The sequence below is a fragment of the Micromys minutus genome, assembly GCF_963924665.1.
Source record: "Micromys minutus genome assembly, contig: SCAFFOLD_252, whole genome shotgun sequence".
NCBI lineage: Eukaryota > Metazoa > Chordata > Mammalia > Rodentia > Muridae > Micromys > Micromys minutus.
Window position 1 is genome coordinate 353241 of NW_027667392.1, and position 15303 is coordinate 368543.

The 15303-nt window shown below is 41.5% G+C and overlaps 2 protein-coding genes across 2 annotated transcripts in view; both read right to left on the reverse strand.

Annotated features, from left to right (window-relative positions):
- Positions 1 to 4190: 4190 nt before the first annotated feature.
- On the reverse strand, positions 4191 to 7658 carry LOC308416182 (chromosome-associated kinesin KIF4-like). Its single transcript, XM_080942609.1, has 4 exons — positions 7322 to 7658; positions 7042 to 7158; positions 5259 to 5381; positions 4191 to 5029 (listed from the first exon to the last, which is right to left on the reverse strand). Exons 1-4 carry the CDS (start codon positions 7322 to 7324, stop codon positions 4892 to 4894), a joined length of 381 nt encoding a protein of 126 aa, XP_080798735.1. The 5' UTR covers positions 7325 to 7658; the 3' UTR covers positions 4191 to 4891.
- A 3622-nt stretch (positions 7659 to 11280) lies between these two features.
- Positions 11281 to 15303, reverse strand: part of LOC308416180 (chromosome-associated kinesin KIF4-like) — a gene marked incomplete at its 5' end in the record, with an annotated part of 75365 nt that continues 71342 nt past the window's right edge. The window contains 5 exon segments of the mRNA XM_080942608.1: positions 11281 to 12134; positions 13220 to 13264; positions 13268 to 13283; positions 13285 to 13325; positions 14011 to 14181. Coding sequence (XP_080798734.1) covers positions 11976 to 12134; positions 13220 to 13264; positions 13268 to 13283; positions 13285 to 13325; positions 14011 to 14181 — 432 coding nt within the window. The 3' untranslated portion in view covers positions 11281 to 11975.

Below are 15303 nucleotides of genomic sequence, written 5' to 3' on the forward strand. Positions count from 1 at the left end.
TAGGATTAAAGGCATGTCCACACCCAGTTTCATGTCTATTTATTTTACCCAGGAAGGGTTTCTGGATTTTCTTCGGTTTTCTTTTGGCCTCCGTTTTTTTTTAAGTTTTTAATCGTATTTTTCAAAAAATCAACATAAATATCATTCATTGTTCTGGAACTTCAAGAAACTTTCTAGGTAGACCTGGTTTCAGATATCTATCACGCCAAGTGAACCAGTCTATATAGCGACTTTCCAGACAGCCAAAAATACATGGAGAAACATTTCACCACCTTCTCAGTTTTGTTACATAGACAAAACTCCGAAAACAGCTCATCGTAAAATGATCCCTGAGTACATTTATTGTTTTACTTTCTTATCCTAAGAAAGATACACAATCAGAGGTGAAATAAAGTCAGTCAAAAATTGTTTAACAAAATGCAACTGGCTGGCAGGCAGGCAGGCATGCAGGCAGGCATATTTATTTGCTTGGTTGGTTTGTTGGGTGATTTGTGTGTGTGTGTGTGTGTGTGTGTGTGTGTGTGTGTGTGTGTGTGTGTGTGTTTTCAGGACTGTGGTAGCTTAGTACCTACACAAGCCCAAGCACAAGAAATAAAGACCACTGAAACACAACTCTGACGTGGGACCTAGCTAAGCCATAGAGATACACACACACACACACACACACACACACACACAAAGATAAACCCTGTCATAAGATCAACATGCCTACATGATCAATTTCTATAGGCAATAGTACTAGAGGGAAGAGACATCTCTAAAATAAAAGCCAGGACTTTTTCTGCTTTGTTTTGTTGTACCTCAACATAGGATTTGTCTTTGTATAGCCCTGGGAGCCCTGGAACTTGCACTGTAGACTTGGCTATCTGTGAACTCACTGAGGTTCATTCTCTCTGCCTCTGCCACCCACACAGCCAGACAAAAGCTAGAATTTTTTTCCTCTCTCTTCCCTCCTTCGTGCCTTCCTTCCTTCCTTCCTTCCTTCCTTCCTTCCTTCCATTTTTTTTTTTTCAATATATATGTGTGCTCTATCTAAAGCCTGAATACCTGCCTGCCAGAAGAGTCTGTTCCGGTGACTTTTCGTCCGTTTTGGGTGGTTTTCGGGTCATTTCAACCTTTCCGTCACTTTGGCTGTGATTTCAGTCATTTTCGATTTTGAGTCTGTTCCGGTGAATTTTCTTTCGTTTTGGGTGGTTTTTGGGTCATTTCAGCCTTTCTGTCTCTTTGGCAGTGATTTCAGTCATTTTCGATTTTGAGTCTGTTCCGGTGATTTAGGGCCGTTTTTGTGGTTTTCGGGTCATTTCAAACTTTCTGTTTCTTTGGCAGGGATTTCAGTCATTTTCGATTTTGCATCTGTTCTGGTGACTTTTCATCCGTTTGGGAGGTTCTCGGGTCATTTCAACCTTTCCGTCAGTTTGGCATTGATTTCAGTAATTTTCGATTTTGAGTCTGGTCGGGTGATGTTTTGTCCGTTTTGTGTGGTTTCGGGTCATTTGAACATTTCTGTCACTTTGGCAGTGATTTCATTCATTTTCGATTTTGAGTCTGTTCCGGTGATTTAGGGCCGTTTTGGGTGGTTTTCGGGTCATTTCAACTTTTCTGTCACTTTGGCAGTGATTTCAGTCCTTTTCAATTTTGAGTCTCTACGGTGACTTTCGGGCCGTTTTGGGTGGTTTTTTGTTCATATCAACCTTTTCTTCACTTTTGCAGTGATTTCACTAATTTCGATTTTGAGAATGTTCCAGTGACTTTTGGGACGTTTTGGGTGATTTTCTGGTCAATTCAACCTTTCTGTCACTTTGGCAGTGATTTCAATCATTTTCGATTTTGAGTCTGTTCCGTTGAATTTTGGGCCGTTTTGGGTGGTTTTCGGATCATTTCAACCTTTCTGTCACTTTGGCAGTGATTTCTGTCATTTTTGATTTTTAGTCTGTTCTGGTGATTTAGGGCCGTTTTGGGTGGTTTTCGGGTCATTTCAACCTTTCCGCCACTTTGGCAGTGATTTCAGTCATTTTTGATTTTGAGAATGTTCCGGTTACTTTAGGGTCGTTTTGGGTGGTTTTCGGGTCATTTCAACCTTTCCGTCACTTTGGCTGTGATTTCAGTCATTTTCGATTTTGAGTCTGTTCTGGTGACTTTTGGGCCATTTTAGGTGGTTTTCGGGTCATTTCAACCTTTCTGTCACTTTGGCAGTGATTTCAGTCATTTTCAATTTTGAAACTGTTCCGGTGACTTTTGTGCCGTTTTGGGTGATTTTTGGGTCATTTCAACCTTTCCGTCACTTTGGCAGTGATTTCAGTCATTTTCGATTTTGAGTCTCTACCGTTGACTTTGGGCCGTTTTGCTGTTGTTGTTGTTGTTGTGTATGTGTAGATAAGAGGACAGCTTATTGGGGTTGGTTCTTTCCTTCCACCCTGTGTTCCTGGGATCAAGCTCAGTTCATCAGGTTTATACTGCAAACAGGTGTTAGGGTACCAGGCTTTTGGAAGAGGAATGTGTACAAAAGAAGCTGGTGGCCTAGCAAGCTATGTTCAGCTTCGTATAAAAAGTACAGGGTTGCACGTGAGCTGGGAGGGGCTTGATGGACAGCTTAGATTGTGGCTGATGCAGTGACTTGGGGTCTGTGAGCACTATAGGGGTGTTGGTGGAAAAGGATGACTCCTTACAGATAAGCTGGCTTCCCCTCCCCCTTCACACACTCGATTTTATCCTGTGAGGGAGACTGCTCTTTTCTGCCAGGAGCTGCTTCCCTCCCTCTCACCTTTCCCATTGTATCCAGAGGCTGTATTTGGCAATGACAGAGATGCTCTAACTCTCTCAGAATTAAAATGCAAAGAGAAGCAAGACTGCTTGCTGGCAGGAAGCCAGGGAGGGCCAGCAGGTCACCTAGTCCTCCACTGGGAGTCATTCTTGGCAGGTTGTTTTTCAATTTCCTTTGCTTGGGTTGTGGTGGATTCTGGAGTCTTGTTTTCTTCTGGGGATGGTTTAAGAGCCTTTTAGGGGCTGTGGGGGTGGGGACAGGAGTCAGTATGCATAGATGAGTATCAAGGTTTGTAAACTCCCAGAGGCTTCAAATATAGCCTGTATGTGGCATTGCAAGGCTGGCCCCCTTCTAGCTTCTATAATCCTTGTCCCTCCACTCCCTTTTAAAGGGAGAAAGCAAAGGGGCAATAGTTTTGTTCTGTAACTCAAAAGCTCTCTACCATTAATCAGATTACAGGACATTAGAAAGAACTATAAGGTAAATGTATAATGGGGTCCGTTCCTAGCTCTATTACTCACTGACATTATAACTACCTCTTTGTACCACAGTACCATCTGCATGTTAGATATTTAATGTTCCCAAAAAGGGTGGTGTGTTCATGGCTTGTTCCCTGGCCAGTGGTACCATTTGAGGGAAATTTTAAAAAGTAGGTTCTTGTGGAGTGTCTTTAGTCCACTGGAAGTATGCTCTTGAAGGCTGGTGATAGGACCCAGGTCCTTCCACTATTTTCTCCCATCCTGGCTATGAGGTGAGCTGCTCTGTTCCATGCTTCTGTCATGATTTAATATGGGCTTCTAACCATGTCCTAGGACCTTCAAACCATGAGTTACGATAAACACATTCTCCCAATGAAAGCGTTCTCTCAGAAATATGCTATTGGATGGTAAAGCTGACACTTTATTTTCTTCTATGCAAAGTACAGGCTCCTATTGGCCTTGAACATTTTAAAGATTTATTTGTTTACTATGTATACAATGCTCTAACTACATATATGCCTGCAAACCAGATGAGGACATCAGATCCCATTACAGATGGTTGTGAGACACCATGTGGTTGCTGGGAATTGAACTCAGGACCTCTGGAAGAGCAGCCAGTGCTCTTAACTTCTGAGCCATCTCTCCAGGCCCAGCGATTTCTTTTCTTTTCTTTTTTGAGAAGCAAATACAATTCTGGCATAAATATGGTATGGGGATTCTCATTAAATGTGTCAGTGTCCTTCTTCCCCCAGAGCAGCAGAGCAACAGTGGCACAACATTCCAAGGAAGGGTAGGAAGCTGGGTCAGGAAGCTCTGTGATAGAATGTTTGCTTGGCATGTCTGAGCCCCTTTGCTCAATCCCTACCCCTATAAACAAAAGAAACCACCAAACAAAAAACTAGGCAGCCTTCCCAGAAAAAGGAAGTATGTGTATTTGTGGGGAAATTGAAATGGATCTCTTTAAGACTTCCCAGGGGTCGAAGAAAACATGCTGGAATTTTATTTCTTCTTCTATCATAGAAGGATCTCCTTCAAACTGTAAATGAGCTAAGGTTTATTTATTAACATTTAAAAATGTTTCACTAACTTCAGTAACACATGTGACAGACAGTTGAAGGGTTTATAAAGTCCGGAGTTGAAATGGAGTAGAAAGCTCCCTGCCCAATTCCTGGGGTTTGGCGAGGGAGTCAAGCAGGTCTCCATCTTACTCGAAGCTCTTCCATTAAGCTGATGTGATCGCGAGAGAACATGTTGGCCTCGGCTCCATGAAGAGACAACTCAACTGTTGACAAAGAGCGAGCTAGACTGTCCTGGGGACTGGTTCCTTTTGAGTATCAGGAAGGTCAGTTGGTTCTCTCCAGTAGAAGGCTCAGCACCTTCTAGAGAAGCAAAGTAGTTGTCTGTAAGTGGAGGCCATAGACGGTAATGGCCAACACTCAGCAAAGATCCTCTTCCTTTTAGGGACACTTTTTCTCCTTTTCTCAATAGCAAGAAGACCTAAAAGCTACAGAAGTCATTAGTGACCCTCCCCTCAGTGCTGCAGCTAAGAGTGTGTCCAGGGCAGAAAGAAGAGACAATGGCCCTAACTTCAGTGGAACTCTTCTTGGATAGGAGAGCAGCCAGAGAAGAAGCTCGAATTGCTGGCCAGAGCTCATTTCTTCTTCTTTCCTGTGGCCTTATTTTCTTGTGATTCTGATCCTATAGATTTCAGTTCTGGGTGGTCAGAAGAAGGGGAAAAAGCAGGCTGCCTCAGCAGTACCTGATCAGAATCACACATTTCTTTCAGGATCTAGGAAAGACAGAGACAGAAGTGAATACATGGACCCAGCTGAGCCAGTACAAAGGCTCCACAAAAGGCATCCCCTGCAACTGCTTTTTTAGATAAATAGACTCCAGCCAGTGGCCAGCAATTTGATAATATCTTTCCCCACAACTATCTCCCATAACCTTCTATCACAGCTAATGCAGAAAAGGATGTATGTTTAGTTTTCATTCAAGTCTTGTATTTAGCCACCCACCTTGCTACTGGGAGTTGCGCAAACAGGGTTGAAGAAACTTAATCCTGAGGTCACCTCTGTGGGATCTTCCAATTTGAAGGAATTTTCAGAATCTTGATTTAGCTCAATAGCATCCAAGTCGTCCTGAAATCAAGCAGATAGGCTTAATGTAATTTAGCTATCTGAGTTACAGAACAGCTCCTCTTCAGTCAGGTAGGTCCCAGCTCTGAGGACCTGATCAGCCAATTACTCAAAGCAAACGTAAGGGAGCTACAATTTGGAGAAGCCATAGGGCTCACTTAACATGTTCTGTTCCGAGAGAAATGTTGTCATACTTAAGAGGCAGACTCCAATGATCTGTATAGGTCTGGAATGAGACATACTGTGAAAGAAACTTTAAAAATTTGGCCAGGGTAGATGTGGTGGTATATATCTGCAATCCCAGAACTTGGGAGGCTGTGGCAGAGGGATGACAAGTTTGAGTCTAACCTGGGTATTTAACAAGTAAGACCTACTCAAGAAATAAACTAGAATGAAATTAGGCCAAGCCTTGATTATTTCTTTGATTAAAGTTCTACTACCTACAACAGCACTGCTATAGGAGGCCACCTGCACTAGTATTCCTTTCTGATAAGAAAATGAAATCCAAAGGACAGAAGTCACTTTAGGTCAATCACAAGGTGACTCTGCATAGAGCTGGGCTTAAAACTGTAGCTGTCTGTAACCCAGAGGTTTCATCTCAGTTGCCATGACCAGCTGTCTAGCAGGCAAGTCATGTCAGCTTGCCTCCGGATTTTACTTTCCTCTTCTGTAAAATGGAAGCACTGGCCCAGATCAATAGTTTTCTTTAACTGAAATCCTGAGGGAGGCCCAAAAGGAAAGTAGGTGAAGAGCACATGGATTTGATGGAAATGGAATTCTAAAGGTTTTGGCCAAAGATTCCTTCATGCAGCAGCTTCAGTGTTTTAGAACCCTAAATGAAAAACCATGAAACAGGGAACCCTTACAGGTCCCAAATATGTGCCTGACATTTATCCTGACCTACATAGCTTGTCATTTTAGTCCTCTGATGCTTAGTTTAGAATTAACCTTTGAAATGAGAGTCCCAAGCCAAATTGTTCCTGTGTAAATGTCTAGGAACTGTATGACAAATGTCTGCTACACCACACTTGGTGGGAGTCTTGGATTCTGGATCAAGGGCTATAGCAAAGCCTTCTTGCCATTGCACAGGCAGGCATAAGGAGAGGTCAGGGATTGAGCCTGCTTGCTGTGCACATGGCTCATTTTATTTCTTTCAGGGCACATTTTATTTCTCAGAGTTTGCTCTTCCTAGAAGTGACATAAAGAAAGCTGTAGTTAACTTGGCTCACAACAGTGACTAGTAGATGAAATTCCTGTGGGTCTTTTCCTACAGCCACAGAATGCTTGCTTCCTTTAGGGTCTACTAACTACTGTCTCAAGATATTAGAAGGATTAAATTCCTTTCTAGAAGCTGCCATCTCAGCACGAGGTTTTCACAGTTTCAGCCAAGCCTCTGGACTAGTTTGATCCTGTGTCCCTGTTTACCTGTAAGTTCTTGCATTCCTGTCCCTTGTTCCTGTCTCAGAAATTATACAGAAGCTTCATGGCAAGGCTGGCGGTGAGGGTGGGGAGTGCATACCTGAGGAGTGAGCCTCTTTCTGGGTGCAGAAAAAAAGGGTAGGAATAACTGTAGGAGATTCCAGGTTTTTGGGGCAGAAGAAGAAGGATACAAACTCCAGAGAGGTTCAAAGGTATGGTTAAGGGAAAGCAATACTGTTCCTACCTGGTTCTGATGGCGGTTGTGACACTTTGTGGGGTCACAGCTGCAGGCCACATTACAGTCTGACTTTTGCTTTCTGCATCCACATTGCTTGTTCCCGCACCAGCCTTTGCAGGAACACTGCAAAACAAGTTTGTGGAAGGACACATTACTGAAAGGATTTGATGGACATTTTAAAGTCCTATCCCTCTACATGCACATGTTTTTTAGAAAGAAAGGAAAGTTCATCATCTTGATCAAATCTGTCTTCTCTATTCCCTTCCTTCATTTCACCAGGAAGTACCATAGGCTAATGAAGAGCAGGTTATACAAACAATCCAATGCTCTACTTTGGGCAGTATAGCTGAAGATAGATAAGGAGGCTGTCCTAACACCTGCTTGTGTCAAGTACCAGATAAACACTGGGGACCATTTCAGGGGCAAAGCCCTGCAGGCAGCAATATGGTAGTACAGTTAGGTTTATTTTAGGACCGAGTTAGATTTTCTTTCAATGCACATTTTTACATTTTGTCCAGCTAGGGCTTTGTTTGGAGCACTAACTCATCTACATTCTCTCTCTCTCTTCCTCTCTCTCCCTCTCTCCCTCCCTCCCTCCCTCCCTCTCTCCCTCTCTCCCTCCCTCCCTCCCTCCCTCCCTCCCTCTCTCCCTCCCTCCCTCTCTCTCTCTCTCTCCTCTCTCTCTCTCTCTCTCTCTCTCACAGCCACTTTACAGTGTAGCCATGTTTATCAGGCTCTGACAATAGCAGAAAGCTGGAAGGATGATTAATAGTTAAGATAACAAAAATTACAATCTGAAAATATTTTGACAGGCTGCAATTATAGGCTGAAAGGAGAAATAAAAAATACAATAGGGATAATAAATTCAAGTTTGGCATTTGAGTCTCCTACATCATCTGTATGAGTGTAATACATGGGGAGAACTAGCTTTAAAGTAGTCCGTGCAGCAGGTCATGGCAGCCCAAACCTTTAACCCCAGCACTCAGGGGGGCAGAGGCCGCCAAGGCCAGGGTAGCCAGGGCTACATAGTGAGATCCTTTCAGTAAACCAAAACCACCCCTTCAAATCCACAACAAAAGTGAATCCAATAGTCTGGTGATTAACAAGGCCTGAAATCACAGGGCAGTGGTGGTGCACACCTGTAATCCCAGCACTTGGGAGGCAGAGGCAGGCATATCTATGAGTTTGAGGTCAGCCTGGTCTACAGAGTGAGTTACAAGATAGCCAGGGTTGTCTAAAAACCCTGACTTGAAAAAAAATCAAAAGCAAAAAGCCAAACCAAAACAAAACAAAAAACAAAAAATCTCCCAAGACCAAACCCCAAACCAAACACCCCAAGCCCTGAAAGCATAACTGTCAGCATTTTTTTCTTGCACATCTCTGTGGACTCATTCTAAGTTTATAATAACATTCAAGATCTTAGCTGCTTTGCACATGAGATCTATCGTGTTTGTTCTGTAGCTATAAAGGAAACCATAATAAAATCTTTTTTTCTGAACAGGAGGATAACACATATCAGTACAAAATGTGAAAGCCATGATTTCAATAGCTATACACAATATTCCATCATGCCGATACACCAATTTATTTAACTAGTCCCCTAATGTTAGATATTAGGATAGTTTTGAAAGAAAACATTTGCTACTGCAAATCATGTTGCAGTGGATATTCTCATACACAAATAGAAGGTAGACTAGTTGGGCCTCTACGGCTATCTTTACCTTTCTCACTCATTCCTTGACAATGACCTTCTTGGGTGCTGAGACACAAAGTCCACTCTTTCCCTGAGGTCTTTTCATTGCCTCTTCTCCTTCACTTCCCTCCCCCTCACTTTCTTGTTTGGGACTTAGGCCTGTATCACTTAGCACAGGCTGGCCTTGAATGTGAGATTCTTCTGCTTTAGCCTCTAGAGAACCAGGATTACAGGTGCCTGGTTTCCTCACATTGTCTCCATCTCATCTTAACCCTCTCTTTGATTCGCAGAAAGCCTTTGCCCTCCCCATCCTTCCTACAAAGTCAACATGGAATTTTTGTTCTCTTCTGTATCACTATCCAGAATTATTTTGTTTTTCTGCTTACTATGTCTTTTCCTACAAGAATATGTTCACAATGACAAAGTTAACTGCTATATTCTCAGAAATAGTGTTCATTCCTGGCACAAAGTTACTTTGAAAAGATTCACTGAATGAATACAGCAAGCTCCATATTGATGGCTATTTCCTTACTATGTATATAACAACTGGATCAAAGAATATAAAAAGTTTTAATATATGTGCTCCTAAAGTGATCATGATGGGGATATTTTTAAAGTTTCTGATTAGTTTCAGGTTGCCCTCTAGAGTATGTAAACCAATTTACATGTCTAACAGTATTAGATAAGAATGCCCATCTTAGTCACCTTTATCAACAAGATACATTATAATAAAATTAAAAATCCCTTTAGCTCCTTTGAATAAAACTAGTGAAAGATAAAGAGTTCTATGACCTGGTTATAGAAGCCCCTTCAGAATGGGCTCCATTTCCTACTGTAGCCTGGGTCCGTTGTCCACTTGTGAATTAGCTACAGGCTTCAGAAATGCTCTTCTACCCTGTCAGCATTTGTCTATTTCATCTTATGGGATAAATATCACAAATGACAGCTCAAGAACTGTCGTGGGTGACTGGACTTTTCCATATGCAGGACCCAGCAGCTGCTATGAACTTCTGCTCTTGCTAATCTTCAAGGCAGCAGAGGCTAGATGGTAGTGGTCACAGTAGAGTTGAATGCTCATAATACACTTGGCAGATTGGAGTGTCACACACGTAAGGTATAATTTCATCTTTTTCTCCCTCATTCAAGAAAGCAGATTAGAATGCCAGAGAGACTTTGACACAACTATACCGAACCTGCTGGCAAACCACTAGCATATCACAAGGAACAGAAAGACTCCTAGGCTTGCAGATTCTCAGCAGGGGCTAAAGAAATCACTGCAAGAGTTGGAGCAGTGATTAAGAGTGATTGCTGCTTTTTCAGAGGACCTGAGTTCAGTTCCCAGCACCCATATTAGGTGGCTTGTAACCAACTGTAACTCTAGCTCCAAGGGTTCTAACGATCTATGTTTAACGCCTGTATACATGTGGCATTCACCCACATAGACCCACAACATATAACATAGGAAGGAAGGAAGGAAAGAAAGAAATAGAGAGAGAGAGAGAAAGAAAGGAAATCTTGGGGAAGTGTTCTAAAATGCCAAATCCTACCTCAGATCAACCTGGTCAGAACATCTAGAGGTAGAGTCCCAGGTTCTATTTTAAAGATTTCCCTTGAGAAAAACTAGGGTTGAGGATACCATTTTACAGTCTGTAATTCTAGCAGAGTGTTCAATATATCTCAGAAGAACAAGTTTTAAACTCAAAGAATAAAGAATACCAGGGTAGAACTTAGAAGTGTTTACTCCTAAAATTAACATTTGCCATGACCGTTGAAAAAGTACTTTCAAGTTCAGCTCTTTATCAACAAAATATAGACAAGAGTATCTGTTTCTTTTGAGCACATATAGCAGCACACACCTGTACTGGGAGGCCCACACATGAGGCCAGCTTGAGCCACACAGGGAGTTCAAGGTCAAGCTAGTGTCTCAGAAAAGAACAAAACTAATAAAGATGTGCCCCACCCCCAGGTGATAAATGAGAAATATTTAAAGATGCTTCCAGTACCTTAATAAAAATATAAATAATTATCTTATTCTTCACAAGGTGACACACACATATTAATAATAGTACCTTTATATGATGTCATATACAATATTATAACATCATATAAAGGTACTATTATTAATATTTTGACTAGTCCTTGGACTCAAGACATTAGCACTAGAAGTAATCTATGCTGGTTTCATCTCTTCATTGTACATACAAGGGAATGCAGACTCAGGCAGAGTAAATGACTCGTTCAAAGTTACTCAATGAACTATTGATAAATTCCAGATTAGATAGATTCCATGCCTATTTAGCTTCTGGGTTGTTACTCTGTCTACTATAACATGTGACCTATCATTTAGCGTCTTAGTGAGGAAGCCATTAGTTCTGAGAAAGCCATCCTCGGTGCCTGCTACAGTATCCTTTTAGTAAGTACAAGATAGTGAAACAACAATAAAGATGGTCTTTATGTATAACTAATGTGTCTTCCAAGCAGTCTGATCAAGAGTGGCCAAAGCATTTGCATATTGTGAGGTTATGAAGTAGGAGAGTCAGCTTGATCTCTTTAAAGTTCATGTATAGTCACTTGCCAAACTAAAAAGCATCATTTCATAGTGTTTTAGAAATAGACTATGATTCATATTAGGTAGTATGTGGTTACAATATTTGCTATGCTTCAGTGTTTCCCCAAGAACAAGTGTACCCATAATTGCTTCATGCCTGCAAACTCTTTTCCAAAGGTGTTAGTTAGGTCCTCGATCCTTCTGTTCCTGTGTATGCTTCTGAACTCTACCTCCTTGGCTTACATGGCCATTTAATCTACATTCAGCTCACAGCACTATTTCAATTATAATAGTATAAATGTTTGCTGAGGAGTGGCTAACCCAAAGATTTCAGACAGGAGCTAACCTTTACTGTTTTGCTATTCAAGTGAGGTGTGTGACAGGACTGTTGTTGAGGACTGACTTTCTCAGATCACTACTAGATTTAGGAAGGGGTATACTTTATTTTTCCTTTCTTTCTTTGTGGGTTTTTATGAGACGGAACCTTACTATGTATCCTTGGCTGACTTAAGAGTTTACTATAGACCAAACTGGCTTCAAAACTCATTAAGTTCAGCCTGTCTCTGCTTCCCAAATGCTGGATTACAGGTATATACAACCATACCTGGCAAAATCTTGTGTTTCTAACACTTTGAAATGTACATGACTGTGTCATATAAAAACTCAATGGAGACCACACAAAACTGGGTAATATAGTCATCAATACTGAAGGTTGCTTCCAAGGGTGAGCCTCAGTGGGAGTCTCCTGAGGCTTATTAAGTGGGTAGAAAGACGTCTTACCTGCTTGATGGCAGTGTTTTCTTGGAGAAGCTGCTGATTTTGCTCACACACTTCTTGCATCTTGCTAAGCTCTTCCTTCTAGTTCCAGATTGCAGTTACAGGTGGGGTTATTTTGGGTCCACATAAAGAGTTACTAAATAACTCAGATTAAAACACTGCTTTCAAGTGTCTGGTAGATGATAGTTTTTATTTGTTTTAAAATGCCAGACACAGCTTTACTTCTTTGAATGTCTCTTATATTTCAGTATTCCCCAATAGTCATGAATATACTTGAAGGAAGCAAATTTTCTTATCCTTTCCCATTCTCGCCTATGCACATAAGCAGGCTGGTTCAGAATCCCACACAGCATTAGTTTAGCTGTTCCCTGAAATCTGCAGGTGCTTCTGTGCACCCTTCTCACACAGACTAGTCTGCACCCTATTCTAACAAGCCCGATTATATTTGTTTGCAGTTAAGGCAACAGGATTCATGTATACAACTTTAACGAGTTTGAATATGTCTTACAGTAGGAAGAGCTAAGGGAACCCTGGAGACTGAGCAGGAATAAGATTCTACATTGGACTAAATAGTGCTCAAACATGTTTCTAAAGGGTGTGGTGTTCCCAGCCTTTGAAAGAATTTTAGATCCTGGACATTTTACTAACATGGCAGGCATTGGCTCAGAACCGTTGAGTGCCCTTAGGATTTTTTCGATTTCTTTTTATCATTTTTAATTATGTGCATGTGCCTTTGAGTGCAGATGTGTGGAGAGGCTGACAGCCAGGTATGGGATTCCTCCTGGAGCTGGAGTTCCATGCAGTTGTTAGCTGACAGACATGTGCTGGGAACTCAAGCCCTCTGCAAGAACACTGAGCAATCTTCACCACAAAGCCTGCTTCAGCTTACTGCCATCAAGATTTTAGGTAAATCCTAGATGAGTGTACTTCTTCAGCGCTGAAGCTTAGGGTTTCGGCACAAGAATCAGGAGGCATAAGTATGATGTGGAGGCTTCTGTTTTAGTTCTGAAAGTTAGGCTATTATTGGAGCTGTGCTGATCTTCCCTTAACCAGATTCAACAGGGCCTCAAAGGAGTAAAGGCTCAGGTTTGTAAGTGGTTAATTACTTTCTGCTGCCAAGTGCCATGGCCCAAATGAGTCAGGACTATCCATCATGTTTTGCATACCTGACATTTCAGGGTGCTAAGCAGCTGCTGTTCCTTTTCACTAACTTATTCCTCCAGCTGCTTCTGTCATTTGGCATTGCTGCAGCTGGCTGAGAAGGTACAACACCTAGAGAGAGACACAACACACTGGGTGGTTTCAAGTGGTGAGGGGAAGGGGTGTTCTTTAGCTCAAGCAGGGTCCAGGTAACATTTTTTAAAGATTTTTAAAATTTATTATATATGAGTACACTGTTGCTGTCTTCAGACACACCAGAAGAAGGCACCAGATCCCATTGCAGGTGGTTGTGAGCCACCATGTGGTTGCTGGGAATTGAACTCAGGACCTCTGGAAGAGCAGTCAGTGTTCTTAACCACTGAGTCATCTCTCCAGCCCCAGGTAACTATTTTGTGAGTTAAAGATAAAGAATGTCTTTTCATGGTCCAAAGTAATAAACCTAGAAAGGGTGTTTCTCCGTGTGTTAATCTTAGAATTTGAGCCAGTGGTTAAGAGCCACTTAGACAAGTTATTTCTGTTTCAGGTACTTGCAAAATGTGGAAAAGGCCACATAAACTTTTGAAAGGAAGCTTCATGGGCCACTGGTGCCTGCTTATTTATTTTTCAAATAGTGACAGGGTCTCAATATGGCCCAGACTGACTCTGAACTTGAGATGATTCTTCTGCCTTAGCTTCCCAGAGTGCTAGGATTACAGGCAGCACCAGCATGCCAGGCACATTCCACCGCTTTGAAAAGCTGAGCAACCAAAGGCAGTCTCAGCCCATGCCTCAGCAAATCCTTGTCTTGCCCAGTTACCTTTTCTTGGTGCTGTTGCTCCATTTTGACCAGCTCTTCTTTGAAATCCATCTCTATCTTAGCAAAATGATTTTGCTCTTCAAACAGCATCTTCTGCACTTCAACACAGCTGACCTTGCTCTGATTCAGGCTACTTTCAAGTTTGCTCACCTGTATTTTGGAGGAGACCAGCTGAAAACATAAGAGAAAGTAATTTTATTTGCAGAATGAGCTATCTTCTCCCATTCATTGGGCAAGAAAAGGTCAGCTTTTTGAAACAGTTTGAGAAAAGTGCTTCCAAGAAACTCTAAATCCATTCTCATTTTTTCCCATGTCATGTGGGTTCTAATAGTGAATTGAAGTAATACTACTAACTGGCTTTAATTTTTTTTTTTTACTTTTGATGTATATGAATATTTTCTGCATGTACATTTGTATATGATATGTTTGGTGCCTGCAGAGGCCTAAAGAGGGATGTCAGATCACCTAGAACTAGAGTTACAAATGGTTGTGAGCTACCACATGGATGCTAGGAGTCAAAAATGGGTTCCCTGAACCACCTCTCCAGCCCCCTAAAAGGATAGTTTCATTCCTAGGCCATAAGTCAATATTTATGCAAAGACAGGGTAGAAGCCACACTGGGTCATTTATCTGTTGCTCTCTTTCAAGGCAAGAATAAACTTAACATGGACAGAATCTGACAATTCCAAAACTCTGAAACTTTAAGTAGATCTTAAATTTTAAGCAGGAATTCACACAGGACACAGTGTATTAGCCAATTTTGTTTTAGAATTCCTGTTTACATGTTAGAACTCATAGACACGAGTGCTAAAATTGCAGATCTTTCTAGATATACCTCTTTAGGCAAGACTAGTATCTTGCACTGGCCCACCCACTTTTATTTTTACTAATAGCTCAGATAATGAGTAGGTTCCCAAGAGTAGTCAGGATTCCTTAGCAGAATACATTAGCTAGCCCAAGACAAAAATGTATAAAGCATAGCAATGCAGAAACTTGTGGATTCATGAAATATATAGGTTGAGTGATAACTTTGATTCATCTTCTGACAGTTTATGATGAACTTCAGATGAGTGAAGAAAGCCAGGTGTGACACACGCCTTTAATCTTAGCACTCTGGAGGTAGACAGTCACATTTCTGGGAGCCTGGTCTACAGAGTGAGTTCCAGGAAAGTCAAGGCTACACAGAAAAACTCTGTCTCAATAAAAACCAAAACTAAAATAAAACAGAAAACAAACAACTCCCTCCAAATCAACTTTCCTTAAAACGAATCTATATATATCAAAAATGGTTAA

Coding starts and splice junctions, on each gene's coding strand:
- LOC308416182 (XM_080942609.1), bottom strand. Junction 5,382..7,041: donor ACAACCGCCATCAGAACCAG/GTAGGAACAGTA, acceptor GCTTGATTTCAG/GACGACTTGGATGCTATTGA. Junction 5,030..5,258: donor GCGCAACTCCCAGTAGCAAG/GTGGGTGGCTAA, acceptor TGTCTTTCCTAG/ATCCTGAAAGAAATGTGTGA.